The sequence below is a fragment of the Argentina silus genome, assembly GCF_951799395.1.
Source record: "Argentina silus genome assembly, chromosome: 8".
Classification (NCBI taxonomy): Eukaryota; Metazoa; Chordata; class Actinopteri; order Argentiniformes; family Argentinidae; genus Argentina; species Argentina silus.
In genome coordinates, this window is record NC_139662.1 from 8,812,746 (window position 1) to 8,831,227 (window position 18,482).

Here is an 18,482-nt window from a genome sequence, read left to right on the forward strand (position 1 = left end):
CCTGGTAAAGTCAAGAATGGAGAAAAAAATGGTTACAAACATCAATCTGGCCTATATAGAAATCATATTCAGTTGCATAGGCCTTTTTGGGAAAATAAAGCATCCTTTTGACAAACTGATTCAAAACTTTAGTTGATGAGAGTCTCAAATTGCACTTTTCTGTGCAATTCACACTGCACTTTTCTGCTTTTTTTGCACTTCTGGTTAGACGCTAACTGCATTTCCTTGTCTCTGTACTTGTACTCTGCACAATGACAATAAAGTTGAATCTAATCTAATCTAAAATTGAGGCATTGCCCAACACCCAAAGTGTTTTATGATGCATTCAAGTGCATGCAATGACAGCAAAATCATATTTTGTCTGGTATGTTCAGATCGAAAATGACTACAATTCCCACTGTTCTCAGTGCGCACCGAGATCATCGTCTCATGGCAAGCCACACCTACATACTATAATGGAAGTAGTGAACTTTACCCAGTAGTGTTTATGAAGACAGCTCGGGTGGTCTTATGTTGGACTAATATTTGATACTTCAGAATTAGCTGGACATGATAATGTGGAGCACGCTGACAAAATGTGCAGCCACCGACCTGGGTATCCAATGGGCTGGATGGGCTATAGCCGCAGCCCTCAAAACCGAGAAGTTCTATGATTTAGCAGGTAATAACAATGTTATCATTGTATCACAACTTCACCGTGAGATGTTTTAGTGATATTGTGCATGATGTGTAATAATACTGAATTAATCCAAAAGCGACCGATCTATTTGAACTGTTTGGGCATGATTCTGACGAGTAACTAAATTGCAAAACAGGTATTCCGTGTATTTGCTATTGAAGATATGTCCTAAATAAAGTGTTGAGCTGTTGCAAAACCACTGTTAACGAACAGCATTGTTGGTTGTGAAACAACTCGGGGACTCCTCCCTCAATAATAGTGTGAGACAGCTATTGGCTGATATCCACGTCTTACAATAACGTATAGCATCCTTAAATCCTGTTAGTGTCACTTTACGACTGACTGCGGTTGGTTGACGATTTCAAGTCATATTCCAATGACAGTAAATCATTCCTAACACCGCGATCTACACTCAAAAAAACAAAATCCCTGAAAATGTTGTAACAAAAGCTTGGAGCGCGCGTAATAGGCACGCACAAATTGTTACATTGTACAATTGAATCAGTTGCCGATTTACAATGTATATCACGTACAATGTAATAATAAAACCATTGGCATATGGCATCCTCTCATAAATGTCTGCCATATTAACGTGTTCATAAGTTACACTCAAAGAGTAGTCATATGCCTTTGAGGAAATAGTATTGAAAATGAATAAGAATAATAGGGTAGGGTACTTTTTGACAGTTATATGAATCAATCTTGGGCTTATTAAACTGGCAGGTTATTTTATTTTATTAAGAAGCTAGATAATAACTTTTTCCTTAAAAATACGAAACCCTGCTACTTACCTACTGATCAATGGGCACTCCAATTACATTCCTTGACAGACTTCTTAAACTTGTCTTCTAGTGCTTCTCCTCTGTGATCTGTGCTCGTGAAAATTCTACCCTTGAACTTTGGAACCAATTGTCTGTAGGTTCCTGGGTAAAATATTCATTGAACACGCCTTACTCTGCAACTAGTATGATAGATAGCGAGCGGTGGGTAGAGCCATGCACCATGCTCAAGGAGACACCTGTCATGCACTGAAACTATACGATTGTGTGTGTTTTAGGATCCGGTACATTTATATTGCTTGCCCACCTGAGCCTTATGTGGGGAGGGACTCGTCATGTGCGACAGAATGTGCAGACTGGATTGGTGACAGCATGGGGACTAAGGTAAACTAGATAAGGGTCTCCAATCCAGTGTCAACACTCAAAATGTCTCAAAATGCCCAACAATGGAGAAGAAGAAAAAAAGCCACACCCACCCAGAGCCCATGTGCAATCTGCTCATTTAATGTTAGTCAATATGTTGTATTCCACTAAGGATTGTTTCAGTTTAGTGCCACTATTAAAGGCAGGGCCTCCTCTGGGCCAGTGTTGCAGAACCTTCAGTGAACGCATTCAAGTTGTGAGTTAATAAATAATGCTGGGGTTAATATGACCAAAGTGTTCCATGTCCTTTTCTTCAGGTTGGGGTCATTCCTCTTCATGCGGATCCTGAAGGACGGCCAGGATCGCAGGTTTAACAAAGTCAGAGAGAGCCCTGGGACTTTCTTTCTGTACTGGAGTGTTCAAGGTACTTGGAGTCATTATGGTTACCTTCCTCACGAAGCCACAGTCATATTTTACATAATCTTTGAGCAAGCCTTTGTGTTTCGGGATCCACATCAAATCACTACTCTAGAGCCATGAGCTCTTTACTAATGTATCAAACCAGATGCGTTAGTGCCACTGATATCAGGGACTTGTTTATTGTGCCCAAATGGAAGCTAACATAAAGTGTTACAATTAGACAGCATTAGCAGTTCCTCTCTCTCATTTTGTCCCGACTGAACCAGGTGCATTAGGGGATCATCATCAACAACATGTAAGTACTCCATTGGATTACCTTGTCTTTTCTACTATGGTTGAGAAATAATGTCTCCTTCTTTCCGACAGCTATGTGGGTGTTTATAACCCTCCTGCCCACCCTCATCCTGAACAGCGAGAAACGAGATGAGCCCTTAGGTCTGCGGGACTACCTTGGCTGGGGTATATGGGGCCTTGGCTTTGCCACTGAGGCCATTGCTGACCAGCAGAAGTGGCTGTTCAAAGGGGACCCAAATAATGCTGTAAGTCAGCTTGATAATGTGTGTATGTAACCAATGAAAGACCCATGCCGGAATGGTATTGATTTCTATTGGATCCTTTAGGGGATGCTATCAAATGACAAAAAATAAAAAAAAACACTATTGAAAAACACTATATTTGGATAACACATTCAAATCAGTAAATGGCTTATCAAATTGTCTGAATATTCATGTTAGCGCAATGCCTCTGCAGGGACAGTTCATCCAGAGCGGACTTTGGGCCTACAGCCGGCACCCGAACTACCTAGGAGAGATCCTGCAGTGGTCTGGGCTCTTCCTCTCAGCCTCATCAGTGATGCGGGGACCCCAGTATATAACTATGTTGTCTCCTCTGTTCGTCTGGTTCCTGCTGCGTCACGTCAGTGGCATTCCCATGCTGGAGAAGCAGGCCATGAGAAAGTGGGGCTCAGATTCTGCCTTCCAGAACTACATTAAGAACACCCCTCTCCTTTGGCCCAAGTTTTGATCTATTCTATCCATACTCTTCTAGCACAGGCAGAAAAGGGCAGTCTCTGAACTGGGGACCATAGTAATCGCCACGTGCCCAACATATCTCCTACTGTAGTCTCTTATCAGAGGGCACTCACTGAACTCCTGTTTCACTATTATGTGACTCTTGCTGCTCTTGCTCAGAGAGGGTACATAGGCACAAACACACATACGCCCTGAGACATTATGAATGTTGCACAAGGACTCTTTTTTGATAAGTTACTTTATTTTGTATTGTCACACACAGAATATATACATATTGTTGAATATTCCAATCCTTGACAAAGTCTTTGAAAACCATGCTTGTTCCTCAGCCTTCTGGGCTACTCTGACAGCTGTTACCCCTCCTTGATTATTTTAGTAATGTTAAAAGCTATGGTTGAAACAATAGCTGTGTGTAGTCTGCAATGAGAGATGAATAAATTGGTTGTTGGTTCCTAATTAGTTATGTACACCTGTGGCGCTTACACTGACTGACGTGATCAACAACCTCAGGGGCAATGAAAAAGAGGATCCCAAATAAAGTGGAAATGAATTCCAACCCTGAAATTATGAGAAAAGAGCAAGTAACTGGGCAGATACCAAGTCCTGTGTACCTCCACCCGATGTCAACCATGGTAAGTAAGTGAGTGCAGCAATGTCATGAAAAGGCAATAATGAGACAAAGGATTTAAATTGATTGTATACTGTATTTTACAAATCACATGAATCATACACTGAGTGTACTTGTACAAAAACACCTGAACCAGAAACGCTTCGATCAAAGCAAACTTTGACATTCCTGTTAAAATGCCACGATTTAAATTTTCTGGTTCGTATGATACAGAAATGCTGCATTCTCTGCAGATAATGGTGCAGAACATTATAAACAACCTCCCATTATGCAAACATTAAAGAGCAATAAATGGACATAAAAAATAGGCTAAACACAATGCCAAAGTAAAGACCAGAGACATCCATATTAGCCTATGATCAGAATTACCAAGGACCACTTGGAGTGTAGGCATAGAGCACTCGCTATAAAAATAAATGAAATGATTTTTTTTTTCTCCTCCTGAATATATTCTCAAGCTGCATCAATGGCAACTTATCAAACTTGCCGAACTAAATACCAAGATGAATATTGTAATACTGTGGCTACACTCATGTAATAGAAAAACAGAGTTAGTAAATCAAACATGTATAGTCAAACTGCCAAGGCAATGGACATTTCAAAGACCCATTCATTGGCTGGACATATGATTGCCTACAAATAAAACAAGAAGTATACAAACATAAAAACAAATTAATAATGCCACATGCAATCTTAATTATGCAACTCAGTTCTATGCAGTCATAAAAAGTAGATGCCTTTTCAACTGCTGACTGAAACATGAGTTAAATAGTATGCATGTACCAGTGGAGGCTGGTGGAGGTAGAAATAGTTCTTACTCCACCAGCCTCCACTGGTATGTACACAATCTTAAAATAAATATTTTTTTTCTAAGCAAATCAACCTAAAGTTTTGCATGCACTCTTTCTAAATAATCAAAGAAGAATGCCAAATTAAACTTTAAGTTGTATTTACAAACCTCTGGTGCCACTGGTTATGATACTCAATGTAAAGCATCTCGATTCTGAGCCAATTTTGAAAAAAACCTAAGCTCAAATGAAACTGGTGGAAGTGCTTAGATGACACCTTCCCTTTGGTTGGAAAAATGATCCTGTTACAGACAATTAAAAAACAAATTACAAATCTTACAATTTTTCAATATAAAACATAAGAAAGAGGAGTATTATGGCTGCTGTGGGAGCACTACTGCTTTGAGTGGAATATTGCTGTATATTGCAGGTATTTCCCAGTAGGGAACAGAGCTGCTGTTGTGCTCTGTGGCTGCTTTGGATTACTTGAGGAGAGGAGACGCAAAGAAGTTTCCCTGGCGAGAAAATCCCACTGCAGACTTGGTCTTAGACCCAAATCTGAAAATTACAGCACATAAATATATGATGAGAAACTTAATCTCTATGAATGCGGCAGTAGTTAAGCTGCAAAGGTTAAAAAGAAGGAAAGAAGTTAGACTTGAGTGAAAAATTAACTTGTCAAGGACTTATTAGGTCAGCCACATCTGATATTTAGGGAAAAATTAACTTGTGTCTTTGTGACAGTTCTCTAGAACAATGGTATTTGCACTAAATTACAACCCAAGTCCTCCCCCACTGGACCTTCACATGCATTGCAGCCACAATTCAAATGGTGAGAATGAGTCGAGAGATGAAATGGTAACACTTACTTGGGTGTCGTCTTGCTCAGAGTAGACTTCATGCGCTGGGACAGAGAGCTGGAAGACGGGGTTTTGTTCATCTGGTACTCTGGAGTTGTGAGGGGCCCAAGTATGCTCACTGGAAACACACACACACACGCAAAAAGGTAAGGTAGGGAGATAAGATAGAAGGAAGGTAAATCTTTAGTGATCAGATGTGTTAAAATGCCCGGTTTAGACAATGTGAACGTAAAAACTGCCAGCAAAACAGAGTGAGTAGTTATAATTCAGCAATTAACTCAAAAATAGGACTCCTTCACTCCCTTTCACGCACACACGCACGCACGCACATACATACACACCAATAGGATACAACTTAATCCATCCTCCACTGAGGGAAATTAGTTGCAGGCCTACGACAGTACAACCGACATGCATATACAGACGACAACGAAAAAACAGGCAGACTCTACTCATCATTCAATACTTCCCCTCTAACTAACCATCCCGTATATTTCCTTTTGCTCAAACTATGCACAATGGACTTTTGCATTTTTTCACCTTTCTGTTCAGGGGTGGCATAACAGTTATTGTTCTCAATGATCATGTGATCATGGTGGGGCTTTTCTTCCACCATCATGAACTGGCTCCAGTACTCCACCGGCAGGCCCAGCAGGCGCTCCACAACCTGGGGAGGGGAGATGGGAGAGGGGAGAAGGGAGAGGGGAGAGGCAAGGGGGGGGGCAATGATTAAAGGTGCATTAGCTACAAGATTTCCCTGGAAATTTCAGCATATTGCCTCATCTTCCTTCCAGAGGAAGCCAAATAAACGTATTAGCTTGCGAAACCTGAATGAAAAACTTGAGGACATTGTGTTTATTAAATGTAGGAACCAAGGGAGCGATTTGAAGGAAAAAAAGAGTGATTTGTTTTGGTGGAGTAGTTATGTTATGATTAAAGGAAAAACCCAGGGCTGTTTTTCTGTTGTGCGTCTTACCTTGGGCTGGCGTTTGGTATCCTGTAGGATTGTCATTGGCTCTGGGTTAGAGACTGCATGACCAACGAGAGTCGGCCCAAACACCCGTGCCAGGTTGGTGACATCCATCTTAGTGTCCAGGCTTTGGGCAACTCTGAAAGAAAGTCGTCCCGAGATCAATAGGTAGCCGTTTTAAAGAGAAAACCGGCATCACCTAACTCATTGTCAATGATCAGGTATAGGAAATGGTTCCTATAAGACATGCTAACAAAAGTCTGCTCTCAAAAGAGTAAGGAAAGCTTATAGTTATGATCTGGAGCTTCTCCCCGACCTCTCTTTTTAAAATCTATTGTACAGTGTATTGTGACCATGTAAAATGCGCTTTAAACTTAACAAACTTCAATATGAAACACTCCAGGCCCCACTCATACATAGTGAGTTCCCAGGGGACGCTAACCTCTGTAGATGAATGGCCAGGAAGGCCAGGGTGTCTCTGTTGGCCTGGGGCAGATCACTGATGGTCTGGTACATCAGGGCAATGCTGTTGTCCTCATCCGAAGTCTCTGAAGACACAAAAGTAAATGCACATCAGTTCAGCGCAAGGGAGCAGCTGTCACTTTAACACGAGGGGGACTCTGTGACAAAGTTACGGAAAGTACATTATAAAAAAATAAATAAGAATAAAAACTGCCATTTTTGACTATTACCAACTGACCATTCAGCATACCCAAGGACAAAATAGCTGAGCCAAGCAGCCACCAGACAAAAGCAATGCCAAATTCGCCACGAGTAATTCTCCATCCCATTTCTCCACCCTTCTCCTGAAGTATGCACTTTCCCACATGGACTTCAAAAGGAAATCGATTGATTGATGTAAGTGCCCATGCTTAGACCACACCTACGCTTTTAAATTCATTTAAGAAAGTGCACAAGTGCATACTTCAGGAAACAGGTGGAGAAACGGAAAGCAGCATAGGGACGCCACTGAGCCCACACCCACCTGCTGCCTCCATGAAGGCGCGGTTCAGGCGGAAGGTGAGGAGAGGCTCCTTGAGGTTCCTGAGGAAGTCCTTGAGGAGGCCGGTGATGGCGTGGATGTCGTCCACCTTGCTGAGTAGAGGGACAGTCTTCCCACGCAAGAACTTCTCCTTCAGCTCCTTGACTGTGCGGTCGGCACCGGACAGACGATACAGCCCAGTCTGGGGGAGGAGGGAAGCACGGGGTTAAAGCCGGGGTTCATCATAGGGTTTAAAACACACACAGCAAGGATTACAGTGCAAGAGACAGGACAGACTGGAGACATCATCACTCACCTCATGTAGACCCCTCTGCTCAATCTCGTTGACACAGTGCACCACAAGAGAAGGAATCATGGGAGATGTGACAGAAACATAGTCTGAGAGAGTGCCCTGGGAAGATTTAACGTGTGAAGGAGAGAACAGGTATCACATTAGAGTACACTGAAATCACGACAGCATACACAAGACAGTGAAACAAGCTCTGTATCAGGATGCACGCATTATCTTTGGACATCAAAACATTGGTGGATATTGTTCGGTAGGTCCAGGGATGTTCTCCGTACCTCTCCAATTTTGACAGGAGTGCTGCCCAGGTTGGGGATACATGGCAGGGGACAACGTTCGCGACACTCTGGGTGCGTGACCACTCTGCAGTCACGGCACTTGAGGGATATCTTGCCAAACTTGATCCTCTTGCCACAGGGCACGCATGACTCAGGCTTGATTACCTGTGTATGAAAAGACATAAACGTAAAGACAGATGAGAGCAGAGAATGTGCCTTCATACCAAACACGCCGACAATCCTCATAAGTCATGTCATTTTAATCCACAAACAAGCGCCAGCGGCACAGACATATATTTTTCTCACAAAAGACAATTGAACAAAATTGCTTCTTTTTTTTTTTGTCATACTAAAATTCCATGCAGCCCAATTCAGTGAGCCTCCAAGCCTAACTCGAATTACATTCCTACCGTTTTGGAGACAAACTCATGAAGACGGACGCTGCCATGACTGTTGGGTGTGCTGGGATGCTCAACAACAACTTCTCTCTCTGGCCTGGCGGGCTGTTTGAAGACGACATCTTCAGACTTGAGAGACTCAGAGTCCCACTCCATTACAGCTGAAAAGGGTAGTAGGGGTCAAATATGGTTCTGACAGCACAGCACATTCTAGAAACATTGCTTCAACAGTCAATCAGTGTGACATACACAAAAAAATACAGTAGCTAATTCTCTATTGAGGTTAATCACAAACTAGTGACTGTAGTAGCAAAATAGGGCAGTGAAAGACTAAATCATTCTTACTGGTCTTTCTCCTGCTGCGAGTCCAGTAGGGAACTGCCTCAATGGTAGAAACTGCCTCAATAGGTCCTCCGTTAGCAGGCACAGTCACTGTGGTTTTAGTCACAAGAGACTCATTTCCCTACAACAAACAAAGAAAATCAGTAAAAACAGGACTTTCAGTTTCAAAACTGAAATGCATTGTCAACCTTTACCTTTTCAGACGTTCTGCCTGTTGATCGAGACCTCTTAGAAGCACCTGGGGGACCATCAATATGATTTCTGGAGGAGCGCTGAATTTAAGGAGGTTAAAGGATGTTAATTACCAATTCACACACCAGGTCATATAAACATTTTAAGAATTTGAGGGAAAGCATTGTATACCCTCTGAAAAAAAATAATTGTGTACCCTCTTTTCTCGTTTCTTCAGTCTTACCGTCCTCACTACGGAGGAGTCCCAGTCCTGCAATAGTTTATCACACACACTTTGTTAAATAATGAAAACATGCTCCATTTACAAAATGTAATGTTCTTGGTTGTTGTTGACGTTGTTCTTCCAATGTAGAGGCTATGTAAGTTAATTCAGGGACATACATATTGTATAAAAAATCAATTTAAAAAAAAGAGTCAAATAGACAACACCAACTGACCAGAGAGTCATCCGTTTTGTCATAGCTGATGTCTGATAAAATGGAGGCAGACTCATCTATGGTGCACAGTCTGTGGAGGAGAAGAACCAGAAAAAAACTCTAATCACAGTAACATGAATAATGCATTCCTGGCCAAACCACAGTTCACCACTGTGAATTGTCTAATTGTGGATGCTTTTCTCTAACCAAGGCCAGGGCTAACATTCTTTATATATATAAATATGAGAGAGAGAGAGAAGGGTGAGGCACAAGACAGTAGTTACCTCCGGCTGGTGTTCAGGTTGGGTTGCGCTTGAGAGCGTGCGTTGAGGAAGGCCAAAGCTGAACGCTGCTCCTCATTCAGCTGGATGCTGTTGCTGGAGCCCTCACTGATCAGAAGCTCCCGGATCAGCTGAATCTGGCGGTCCTGCACGACAGCACACACAAGGGGAGGCGTTAGTATGCCCCACCACCAGTCCTATGGAGCTTGATCATTGTAAATTAGGAGGCATGAACCAGTCTGAGGAGGCCAGTGCAGAGAAGAAAATGACAATCACTGAAACAGATAAGAAACTCTGCAAACATACCAACTTCTCACAGTCAGCCTCTGCCTTCTGGCGCCGGCGGATCTCCACGTCAACTTGATTGCGGGCATGCTTGAGTTTGACCTCCAAGGCTCCCCTCTCAGTCTCTGCCTTGGCTAGCACCTCCTTGCAGGACCCCAGCTCCTGATCAAGTCTAAGCCATCTACGCCGGCAGTCCTCAAAGTTGAGTGCCATCTGGATGAACTCTGAAAAAGAGGGCGCACAATAAGGTGTTGCCTCTTTACATGCATCTGATCATATTATATAGACTGTGGTTCATATTAATCAATCTCAAAGTAAATATAAAAGTTACTTACGGGGCTCAATGCTCTCATTGAGGATGTCAACATGTGACCGCAGATTATCAAACAAACCGTGCAGATTCAGCACAGCAGTGTCCATGTTCTGGAAAAAAGGGGCAAATAGTGATGTGATCATAAGTTATGATGGACTATACAATAAGAATAATGCTAATGCTGAGTCTAATAAGACATAACTATTAAGCTGGTTACCTGCTAGAAAAAACAAATTCTCCTTGGCAAATAATAGCTAGACACTGATATTGAATAGCTATGACCCCCCTAACAATATGTATGCTAGCTATCTTGCTAACTAGTAGCAAGGCAAGTCCAAGCATTCTGTGTAATCTTTTGAATCACACAAGACAAACGCAGCTAACTGAGCTTGCTAGCTAAGCAGTTATCAAGTATAAATCGGTTGGAAAGCAATATGAAAGCAATAGCTTGCTAGTAAGCTACTTGTAAATGAATGGATGATCCGAGAAAACCTAAAATGATTTGCCTTACTCATCACTCGCTAGCTAGCATAACTAACATAGCAAGATGCTGGCTTTACATTGTCGTATTGTTACAACTTACCGTTTAGAGTCCTCCACTCACAGCAATGAAAAAAGTCGCTCAAAACATCAAAACCTTTTCTACAATATTTTTGCCCTTTCCTTTCAGCCTGGATGATCACGTTTTGTACTTTTTATTCTTTTGTCTGTATCATTTCTTGCGGTCAGCAGCCCCGGGATGTAGATGTGTGTATTCAGTCAGGCGAGCGCGTTGCATTTCAAATTTCCCCGCTAGCCAATGAATATCAACTGGCATTGCCAACGAGACTGTGCTGGGCGGGGCCTGAGACAACAGCCAGAGGTCCAAAGCACAGACCGACCATCTGCTAGCCGTCCCAAATACAGTATATAGCCTTTCCAAGGGCCAGAGAGACACATTTCACGTGTTGAATTCAATTCAACAGGTCCTCATTGTAAAGAAATGGTTCTTAATGAACTTACCTATGCTGAATAAATAAAGCTGAATAATAAAAAGTGAATGAATTCAATTCAAGAATTGTATTGATCTTGTGGTGTAGACTACATATCGGTATGGAAAATGGAAAATTAAATATGAATGCATGATGGCCAGCAAACGAATTTAGGCAATCCAGTCTTCATGACAGTACTACCTAAACACACAAATCCTTAAGCTCCAGGCTTAGATACAACCCTAACCCTAACCTCATGCAGCCCTTCTTTTGTCATCCATCCTACAATGGATGACAAAAGAATGCCCACCATAATTAAGAAAAACCCAAAAACAACTGTCCCACAGATCAGGAACACTCTCCAGGAGGTAGGTGTGAATGTCTCAGAGACTACTATCCATAGAATCACCAGCTGAACTACAGAGGCTTCACTGCAACGTCCAACCACAAGTTATCCTAAAAAAGGATGGTCAGGTTACAGTTTGCTAAAAAGTACCTACAAATCTGGGGGTCTGGAAAAAGGGCTTGTTGACAGATAAGATGATTATTATCATGTACCAGAATGATTGCAAGAGGAAAATTTGGAGAAAAAAGGATCTGCCCAAGATTTACAGCATACCACTTAATAGCTGGCACTAGAGCTGACTAACTTGTCTTAATTGATGATGTAACTGCTCACAGCAGCAGCAGAATGTATTCTGAAGTGTAGAGTAACATCTTGTCTGCTTCAGTGCAAGCAAATGCCTCCAAATTCATTGTCGCTTCATCATACTAGACATACTGCCATAGCAACTAGGGAGTTTTTCATGGCCAAAACATTTAATGTTCTTGACTGGCCAAGTGAATCTGGCCGATTTAAATCCAATTGAACATGCATTTAATTTCCTGATGATAAGATTTTAGACAAAAAGACCTCAAAACAAATAACAACTGAAGATGGCTGCAGTACGGGCCTGGCAGAGCATCACCAGAGAAGATACCCAGCATCTGGTGGCGTCAATGGGTCGCAGACTTTAGGCAGTTATTGCATGAAAAGGATTGTCGACCAAATACTAAACATGAGTGCTTAATTTGGACATTATATGAATATGTCTAACTACTTTTGGTGCCCTGAAATAAGGGGACTACGTATACAAAGTGTTGTCATTTCTGAATGGTGAAATACATACAAAAATACCCTTAAGTAAAAGCTGACATTCCATACTTTAACCTGATATTAATTGTTTGATTTTTAAGATTATAAAGCCAAAAGAAGAACAAATGTTTCACTGTCCCATTACTTACGCAGGGCACTGCATATTACTAATTATTATTCATACTATTATAACCATTATTAGCCTGTTATCTTCGATTATCTTCAATAATTACACTGTCGCTGAATCTTACTATAATGTGATTGTTGTCAAACTGTCTCTGGAATATTGCTGAGCCAGAATTTGCGTCTTGATTAATTTCTGAGGTAGGCCTAATCAATAATATGGATTGAAAGCAGAACGAGGAAGTGAGTGAATGAAACATAAAACCACACACACACACGCACACACACGAGGAGAGAGGGGGGACTGCATGGAGAGTGTGTGTGTGTGTGTGTGTGTGTGTGTGTGTGTGTGTGTGAGAGAGAAAGAGAGAGAGAGAGAGAGAGAGAGAGAGAGAGAGAGAGAGAGAGAGATAGAGAGAGAGAGAGAGAGGGGGGGGGGGGAGGGAGCACTGTTTTTACTTGGTCAACTTGCGTGCAACGGCAGAGCATACAGACCAAGCGCTGAGAGGCATTACAGCTACGATTTTTAACATTCCAGAGGAGGACGCTTGTTGAGGACAGCAAAGATGATTGCCACCACTCAACAGAACGTGACCACGGACCTGGTAAATTGTTTATTTAATAGTTAATTTGTATGCTTTTTCATTCACACTTTCCAATCAGTACAGCTATCTCCTCCTCTCTTGAACCAGCTTGACTTTGTGCACTGCAGTGCAGCTATGTAGTCAGTCGAGAAGCTCAACGATCTTTCGTTGTAAAATTATAATATTGTTACCGTATTTTTTTTGTCACACAGTTTCACTTAATTACTGCAGGTTTTTGATTATACTGTATAGCTTGTTGCGTGATTGGAAATGCCTCTTTTTATTTGTCAGGAGGTATCCCTATTTACATTTACTATGAAATCACGGCAATATGGGGTAGTTACAGAATGTTCATAAAGAGGCTCTGCATTGATCAGGCGTACTCCACTCACAAGTGATTGTAATTCTGCCGGTAGGTGAGGTGAGCAGTGAGAGCTCTATGAATATGAATAAAATAACCACCTTATCACCACCTTAAATTTTCTTTACACTTATGCTACTAATTTCACATCCTATTCGTATTCAAAATCCAATCATCTGAATGTTGTCTACAATTGGTGCCCACTGAGTGGTTCCGTGACTCTGCCAAGTGGTAGTGTTGATATGTCTTATGGTCTTTTTCTCAACAGAGACGTTGCAACAGTTTTTGCATGTTATGGTCAGGTGGTTCTACTGCTAGGCTGGCTGTAGTTGCAGAGTTGCTGACATCACATAACTGTCAAAGTGACAAAACGTCATTTGGAGCAGTATTCTGAATGGTCCTTGTTTTAGTTTTAGTTGTATTCACAACTGCAGAATATGTTAGGTTCCATATGGTTTATAGGACTATGAACATACCTAGTAATAACTCACATGACATGAAATAGTGCTGGTAATTCATTTACACAACCTATTTCTATGTGATCAGAGAGAATATCAGTCAATACTATATGTTATGGGTTACAAACATTTTTTTTCTTTTGCCTATTTACTGTTTGCTTGAATATGTTGTCCTCACTAATTATGCAGGCATTGCCTGGAGATTAGTTACTGTGGTGCATGCTTTATATTTCCAGAACAGCAGTACTTTATAGTCTTGCCAAGTCGTGTAATTAACAATACACACAGCAACCCATCACCTTCTAGGGACAGCATTCAGTTCAGCTACGTCTATAGTGCATACAAATGTTGGAGAAATTGTTTGTCAGGCTGACAGCAAAAATCATTCACACAGTGCTTGGTTGCATGGTTGTGTTTATAGTATATATCAGTGCGAATATATACTGTAGATAATGTAATGTGTAGATGATAAACACACAACATTGTTTAGCATTTTTTGTTATGTTATGTGATTAGGCCATCTGCCCATCTTGCCCATCTGGAATTGTGTTATGTCTTCCCTTTATCTAGAATATATCCCTCCCAATTTTGTCTGGTTGTGCAAGGAAGCCACAAAACACTAGTCAGCGTATCCATTATCTTTTCTAAGGCAAATGTCGCACTATGTTATGGCCCAATCCCAATCATTCAGCCTTTTACACAGCCAAGCAATTCATGTACCAAACCACATCACGCATCTTAAACAACTTAAGCCCAGTGATTGTTTCTGTCTCCACAGATCTCACGGTGGTATAGACAGGTCGGGTGCTGAAGTGTACTTCGGTCTTTTCTGTGATGGGGGTTTGTGAGGCAGAGGAGCCATTGTTTTTAAAATGATTGTACATGCCAGTCATCTACTTCTGTGGGACATTTATTTATCTCCTCCCTCATACAGTATTTCATGTAGACTAAAGCTCTCCCACATGCTTTTCAGTCGCATCACAGCATCACATCTGCCCTTAGGGACACCCGGGCTATGAGGAGTGGGATAGGTTGAGTAGGACTAGTTGTGTGGCGCAGGTTTCTGTGTCCAGCACCCGAAGCCCTTTAATACAATACTGTACTAATGCTTGGTGGGTGCATGAAAGGAAAGGGAGAATAGGCTTGTCTTGCAGTAGAGGAGGCCAAAGCAATAGGGATTTTTCATGCGTCTGAGACAAGTGCTGCATTGTGTAGTCGTGTTAGTCAGGAGGGCAAATTCGTCAACCCCCTTCCTCTCATACAGTGTCTCTACACCTTTTTAAGACGAGAGAGGCAAGCGAGGAGGAGAAGAGCAATAATGCTGGCATTCGAACAGCTCGCACATATGTGGATATGATAGAATGTATTTTTAATGATTTATATTGAAATATTTATTGGTTTCAGGTTTAAGAAATCACATCAATCATGGTGATAGAGCTGTCAAATCTTTTCAAGTTCTCAGCAGAATCCTGCCAGTGCTGCCTTGCAGCTCACCTCAGTTAGTCAGTATCAATTTAAACCAGGCAAAAGTAGAACCTGCTTACAGTAATAATAGCCTCCATTTTGATTTATATTGACACTGCAATACATTCTATGAAAAACATATCTGCTAATCTTGATTTGACCCATGACATCAATTCTAATAAATCATTAAAGCAAGATGCTAGCAGGTGACTTTGAAGGCTACATGTAGTATTTCCCAAAAGATATGTTTTGCTATTACCGGTTTGATTCTTACACTGTGAAGGTTTGCTGGAACCTTGGTCAATGTTGCTGTTGTCAGTTGTAAATCTGGCTCTGTTCATCAGAGAGTATCCAGATCAGAGTCAACATCCCTGTAGCTTCATTATCTCTCTGACTCTCGGCTTAGAATCAGAACGTGGTATTCTCCCTGCCTCAAAGACAGACACAAAGGAGTCAAGGAGATCCCCAGAGTCTCATTTATGAATTGTTAACACCCTTATGGTACCTCCACAAATTAGCTCTGGTGCACTGGGAGCAAATTGAATAATTGGGTTTTGGTGTGGTTTCCTTTATTGTGTCTTCACTCAATCAATACAATTATGGTGTTGTGATACAGTATTGACAAGGATCCAATTAGTTGAACGCTGGTTAAGTGTGGAGTGGAGACTGAGGAGTCTTGGCAGGTCTCTCTGTAATTCCACAAGGAGGTGCCATACTTTGGTGGGAAGGAACAACGCTATCCAGGGGCCTGTCTATCTAAAAGTTCCTTTTACTGCCTGTCTTCTTTCTATTAATTGTTTCCCATTGGACCTTGTTCAACCACACACCGTATCGATCCTCTCATTCTGAGTTGAGTGAAATTCCCTCCCACTTCCTTGTCTAAGGTGGTAGCTCTATTTTCTCAAATGCAACTCAGCACCTTTAATGTTTGCAGAGGTCCCTCATCAGGAGGCTTCTCCCGCAAGAGAGAGTTACCCATACACACATGCAAAGCTCTGCCTTTGTGTTTGACTGACAGCTTCATCAAGGCCTTGCTCTAGTTTCCTCTGGACTCAAGTTGCACAGACAGACAGCTCACAAGGGAATGTGTAGGATTCATTTCTGATCTGGCTCAGCAGAAAGTGTACACTGAGAGATCCACATGTCCATCAAGCTGCTGAGCTCTGCTCTCTCACAGGATCCAATCAGTCCACCTATGCCAGTACAGCAGTTAGCGCTGTGTTGCCTTCTGAGATGCAGTGTCACAAATCAAAACAGCCGCGTCTGGAGGCTGTGTGTACCTCCATATCTGTGTCTCATTTGCCCGTTTGACAAAACCCTCTCTTCCTCCAGCGCTGGGTTCTCCCTCTCTATCTTACAACAGCGCGACCTTAATTGGAAGTGTATTCTAATTTCGGTCCTCAGGGGAACGATGGTAACCGAGACGCCGTGCATCCCATTAGGAGGGATGTTTCAGCGCTTGTGTTGCACAGAGTAATTAGAGGGAGGACGCTGAAATAAAAAAAATTAAAAAAAACACTGTCTGTGGTGGAATCAGCAGAGCGAAGGAATTCCATTAGCTGCGTTTCTTCTTCTGCTGCTAGGGTCTCCACACAATACCTTACATAACCCTATCTGACGGAGTGATATGGGTCCACTGTACAATGCAGGACGGTGTGCTGGGAGGCAGAGAGGATGACAGAGATAGACTACAGTGTGATACAAAGGAGCTGGAGAGAGGAGGAGGAGGAGGAGTAGGAGGAGGAGGAGGAGGAGGAGGAGGAGAGCACTGTACATCAATTGGCTGGATTAGCACTGGATTGCACTGGGACACATCACTTTGAGGATGTATGTCCCCGCTGGCCTAGTGGCTAGTGGTTTTTAATTTGAACGTGTTATGAAGCTGCTGAAGCCAAGGAGATCTATTAAAGATGATCAGACCTTGGCTGGGGTCCAAGTTGGCAACCTGTCAAGAATTGCGAGTTGTCTCCCCGTACCAAACAACTCAGGCTGAAAGTAGACTCACATTGCCTCAGAATGACAGGTGCGGACGTGTGGGTGTGTGTGTGTGTGTGTGTGTGTGTGTGTGTGTGTGTGTGTGTGTGTGTGTGTGTGTGTGTGTGTGTGTGTGTGTGTGTGTGCATGCGTGCGTGCATGTGTGTATGTGTGCATGAGCGCGCTCGCGTGTGTGTGTGTGTGTGTGTTTGTGTGTGTGTTTGTAACCTTGGCTGACTCAGCAACTCAGAGACAGCTGGTGACACACAGGGAGCATGGAGGAGCGGCAATCTGTCATCCAGCGAGCCGGATGGATGCCCCCCCCCACCAACCGTGGCTTTGGCGACATGGCCAAGGGGGTTGGCCATAATGAAGGCTGAGCTTTATGGCTGCTCTGTGATTGAGCTCCCACACTCCAATGGACATGGGGCTCCGGCACCCTGCTTTAGTCTTATCTCAGCCTCACTGCTCTATAATGAAGGAGTGGAGGGCAGCCCCGGAATGGTGTGCAATTGTCTTTAATTGTGACTAATACCATGGCTCTCTCATTGCATCAGCTGCCCTACCCGTCGCCTGAGGAAAATCTGCCGTCATTGTCTCCCCACTTTTCTCTCATGGTAGCGGTTTCTTATACTGTACATGACCAATCATATGTACGCTTATTTAATGCGCGTGTAGTCTTGGCCTTTTGGCTCGGTTCCGTCCCGTCGACAAGGCATTAAGTGTAGACTAAGTCTGTTTGATATGTAATACATGTTGCACCATAACCCTAACTCTGAGCCACAGCACTTGGATTCCAACAAAGACTTCTCTTCTAGCAGAACATTTCCTGGTCTTTTAGGTCGCTCACTTTTCATGGAAATGAGGCCCCTCCCCCTCCCCTCCCCTCCCCTCCCCTCCCGACCATATGCCCCGTTTGAGCTCTAACAGGTGAAATGAGGCGACCTCAGGGAGAAATTGTGCCCTGACAAAAAATACAGTCTGCCATTCATTTTGCCCTGCTTTTAGGGTGAATCACGGTAAATTACACAGATTTCTGTCATAGTGGAAGCTGGTGTTATTTCCCTTGAGGAGCTCTGTACTGATACGCCTGTCGATAG

At 42.6% G+C, this 18,482-nt stretch overlaps 3 protein-coding genes across 3 annotated transcripts in view; 2 read left to right on the forward strand and 1 right to left on the reverse strand.

Annotated features, from left to right (window-relative positions):
* The first annotated feature begins 470 nt into the window (after nt 1-470).
* Nucleotides 471-3,723, forward strand: LOC310808387 (uncharacterized protein). The gene is made up of 5 exons (XM_083675269.1): nt 471-661; nt 1,737-1,842; nt 2,139-2,245; nt 2,608-2,780; nt 2,992-3,723. Exons 1-5 carry the CDS (start codon nt 550-552, stop codon nt 3,262-3,264), a joined length of 771 nt encoding a protein of 256 aa, XP_083531395.1. The 5' UTR covers nt 471-549; the 3' UTR covers nt 3,265-3,723.
* A 130-nt stretch (nt 3,724-3,853) lies between these two features.
* Nucleotides 3,854-10,419, reverse strand: racgap1 (Rac GTPase activating protein 1; the record flags this gene model as incomplete). Its single annotated transcript, XM_083675268.1, has 16 exons — nt 3,854-5,246; nt 5,558-5,666; nt 6,089-6,215; nt 6,525-6,657; nt 6,961-7,066; nt 7,504-7,702; nt 7,817-7,912; nt 8,086-8,250; nt 8,496-8,644; nt 8,829-8,946; nt 9,020-9,097; nt 9,214-9,267; nt 9,455-9,524; nt 9,718-9,860; nt 10,021-10,223; nt 10,335-10,419. 16 exons carry the CDS (start codon nt 10,417-10,419, stop codon nt 5,171-5,173), a joined length of 1,911 nt encoding a protein of 636 aa, XP_083531394.1. The 3' UTR covers nt 3,854-5,170.
* Nucleotides 10,420-13,107: 2,688 nt separating this feature from the next.
* Nucleotides 13,108-18,482, forward strand: part of LOC310808905 (inactive dipeptidyl peptidase 10) — a gene marked incomplete at both ends in the record, with an annotated part of 21,425 nt that continues 16,050 nt past the window's right edge. The window contains one exon of the mRNA XM_083676004.1: nt 13,108-13,146. Coding sequence (XP_083532130.1) covers nt 13,108-13,146 — 39 coding nt within the window. The remainder of the gene's footprint in view (nt 13,147-18,482) is intronic.

Coding starts and splice junctions, on each gene's coding strand:
- LOC310808387 (XM_083675269.1), top strand. CDS start 550: ATGATAATGTGGAGCACGCTGACAAAATGTGCAGCCACCGACCTGGGT. Junction 2,246..2,607: donor TCTGTACTGGAGTGTTCAAG/GTACTTGGAGTC, acceptor TCTTTCCGACAG/CTATGTGGGTGTTTATAACC. Junction 2,781..2,991: donor AAGGGGACCCAAATAATGCT/GTAAGTCAGCTT, acceptor ATGCCTCTGCAG/GGACAGTTCATCCAGAGCGG.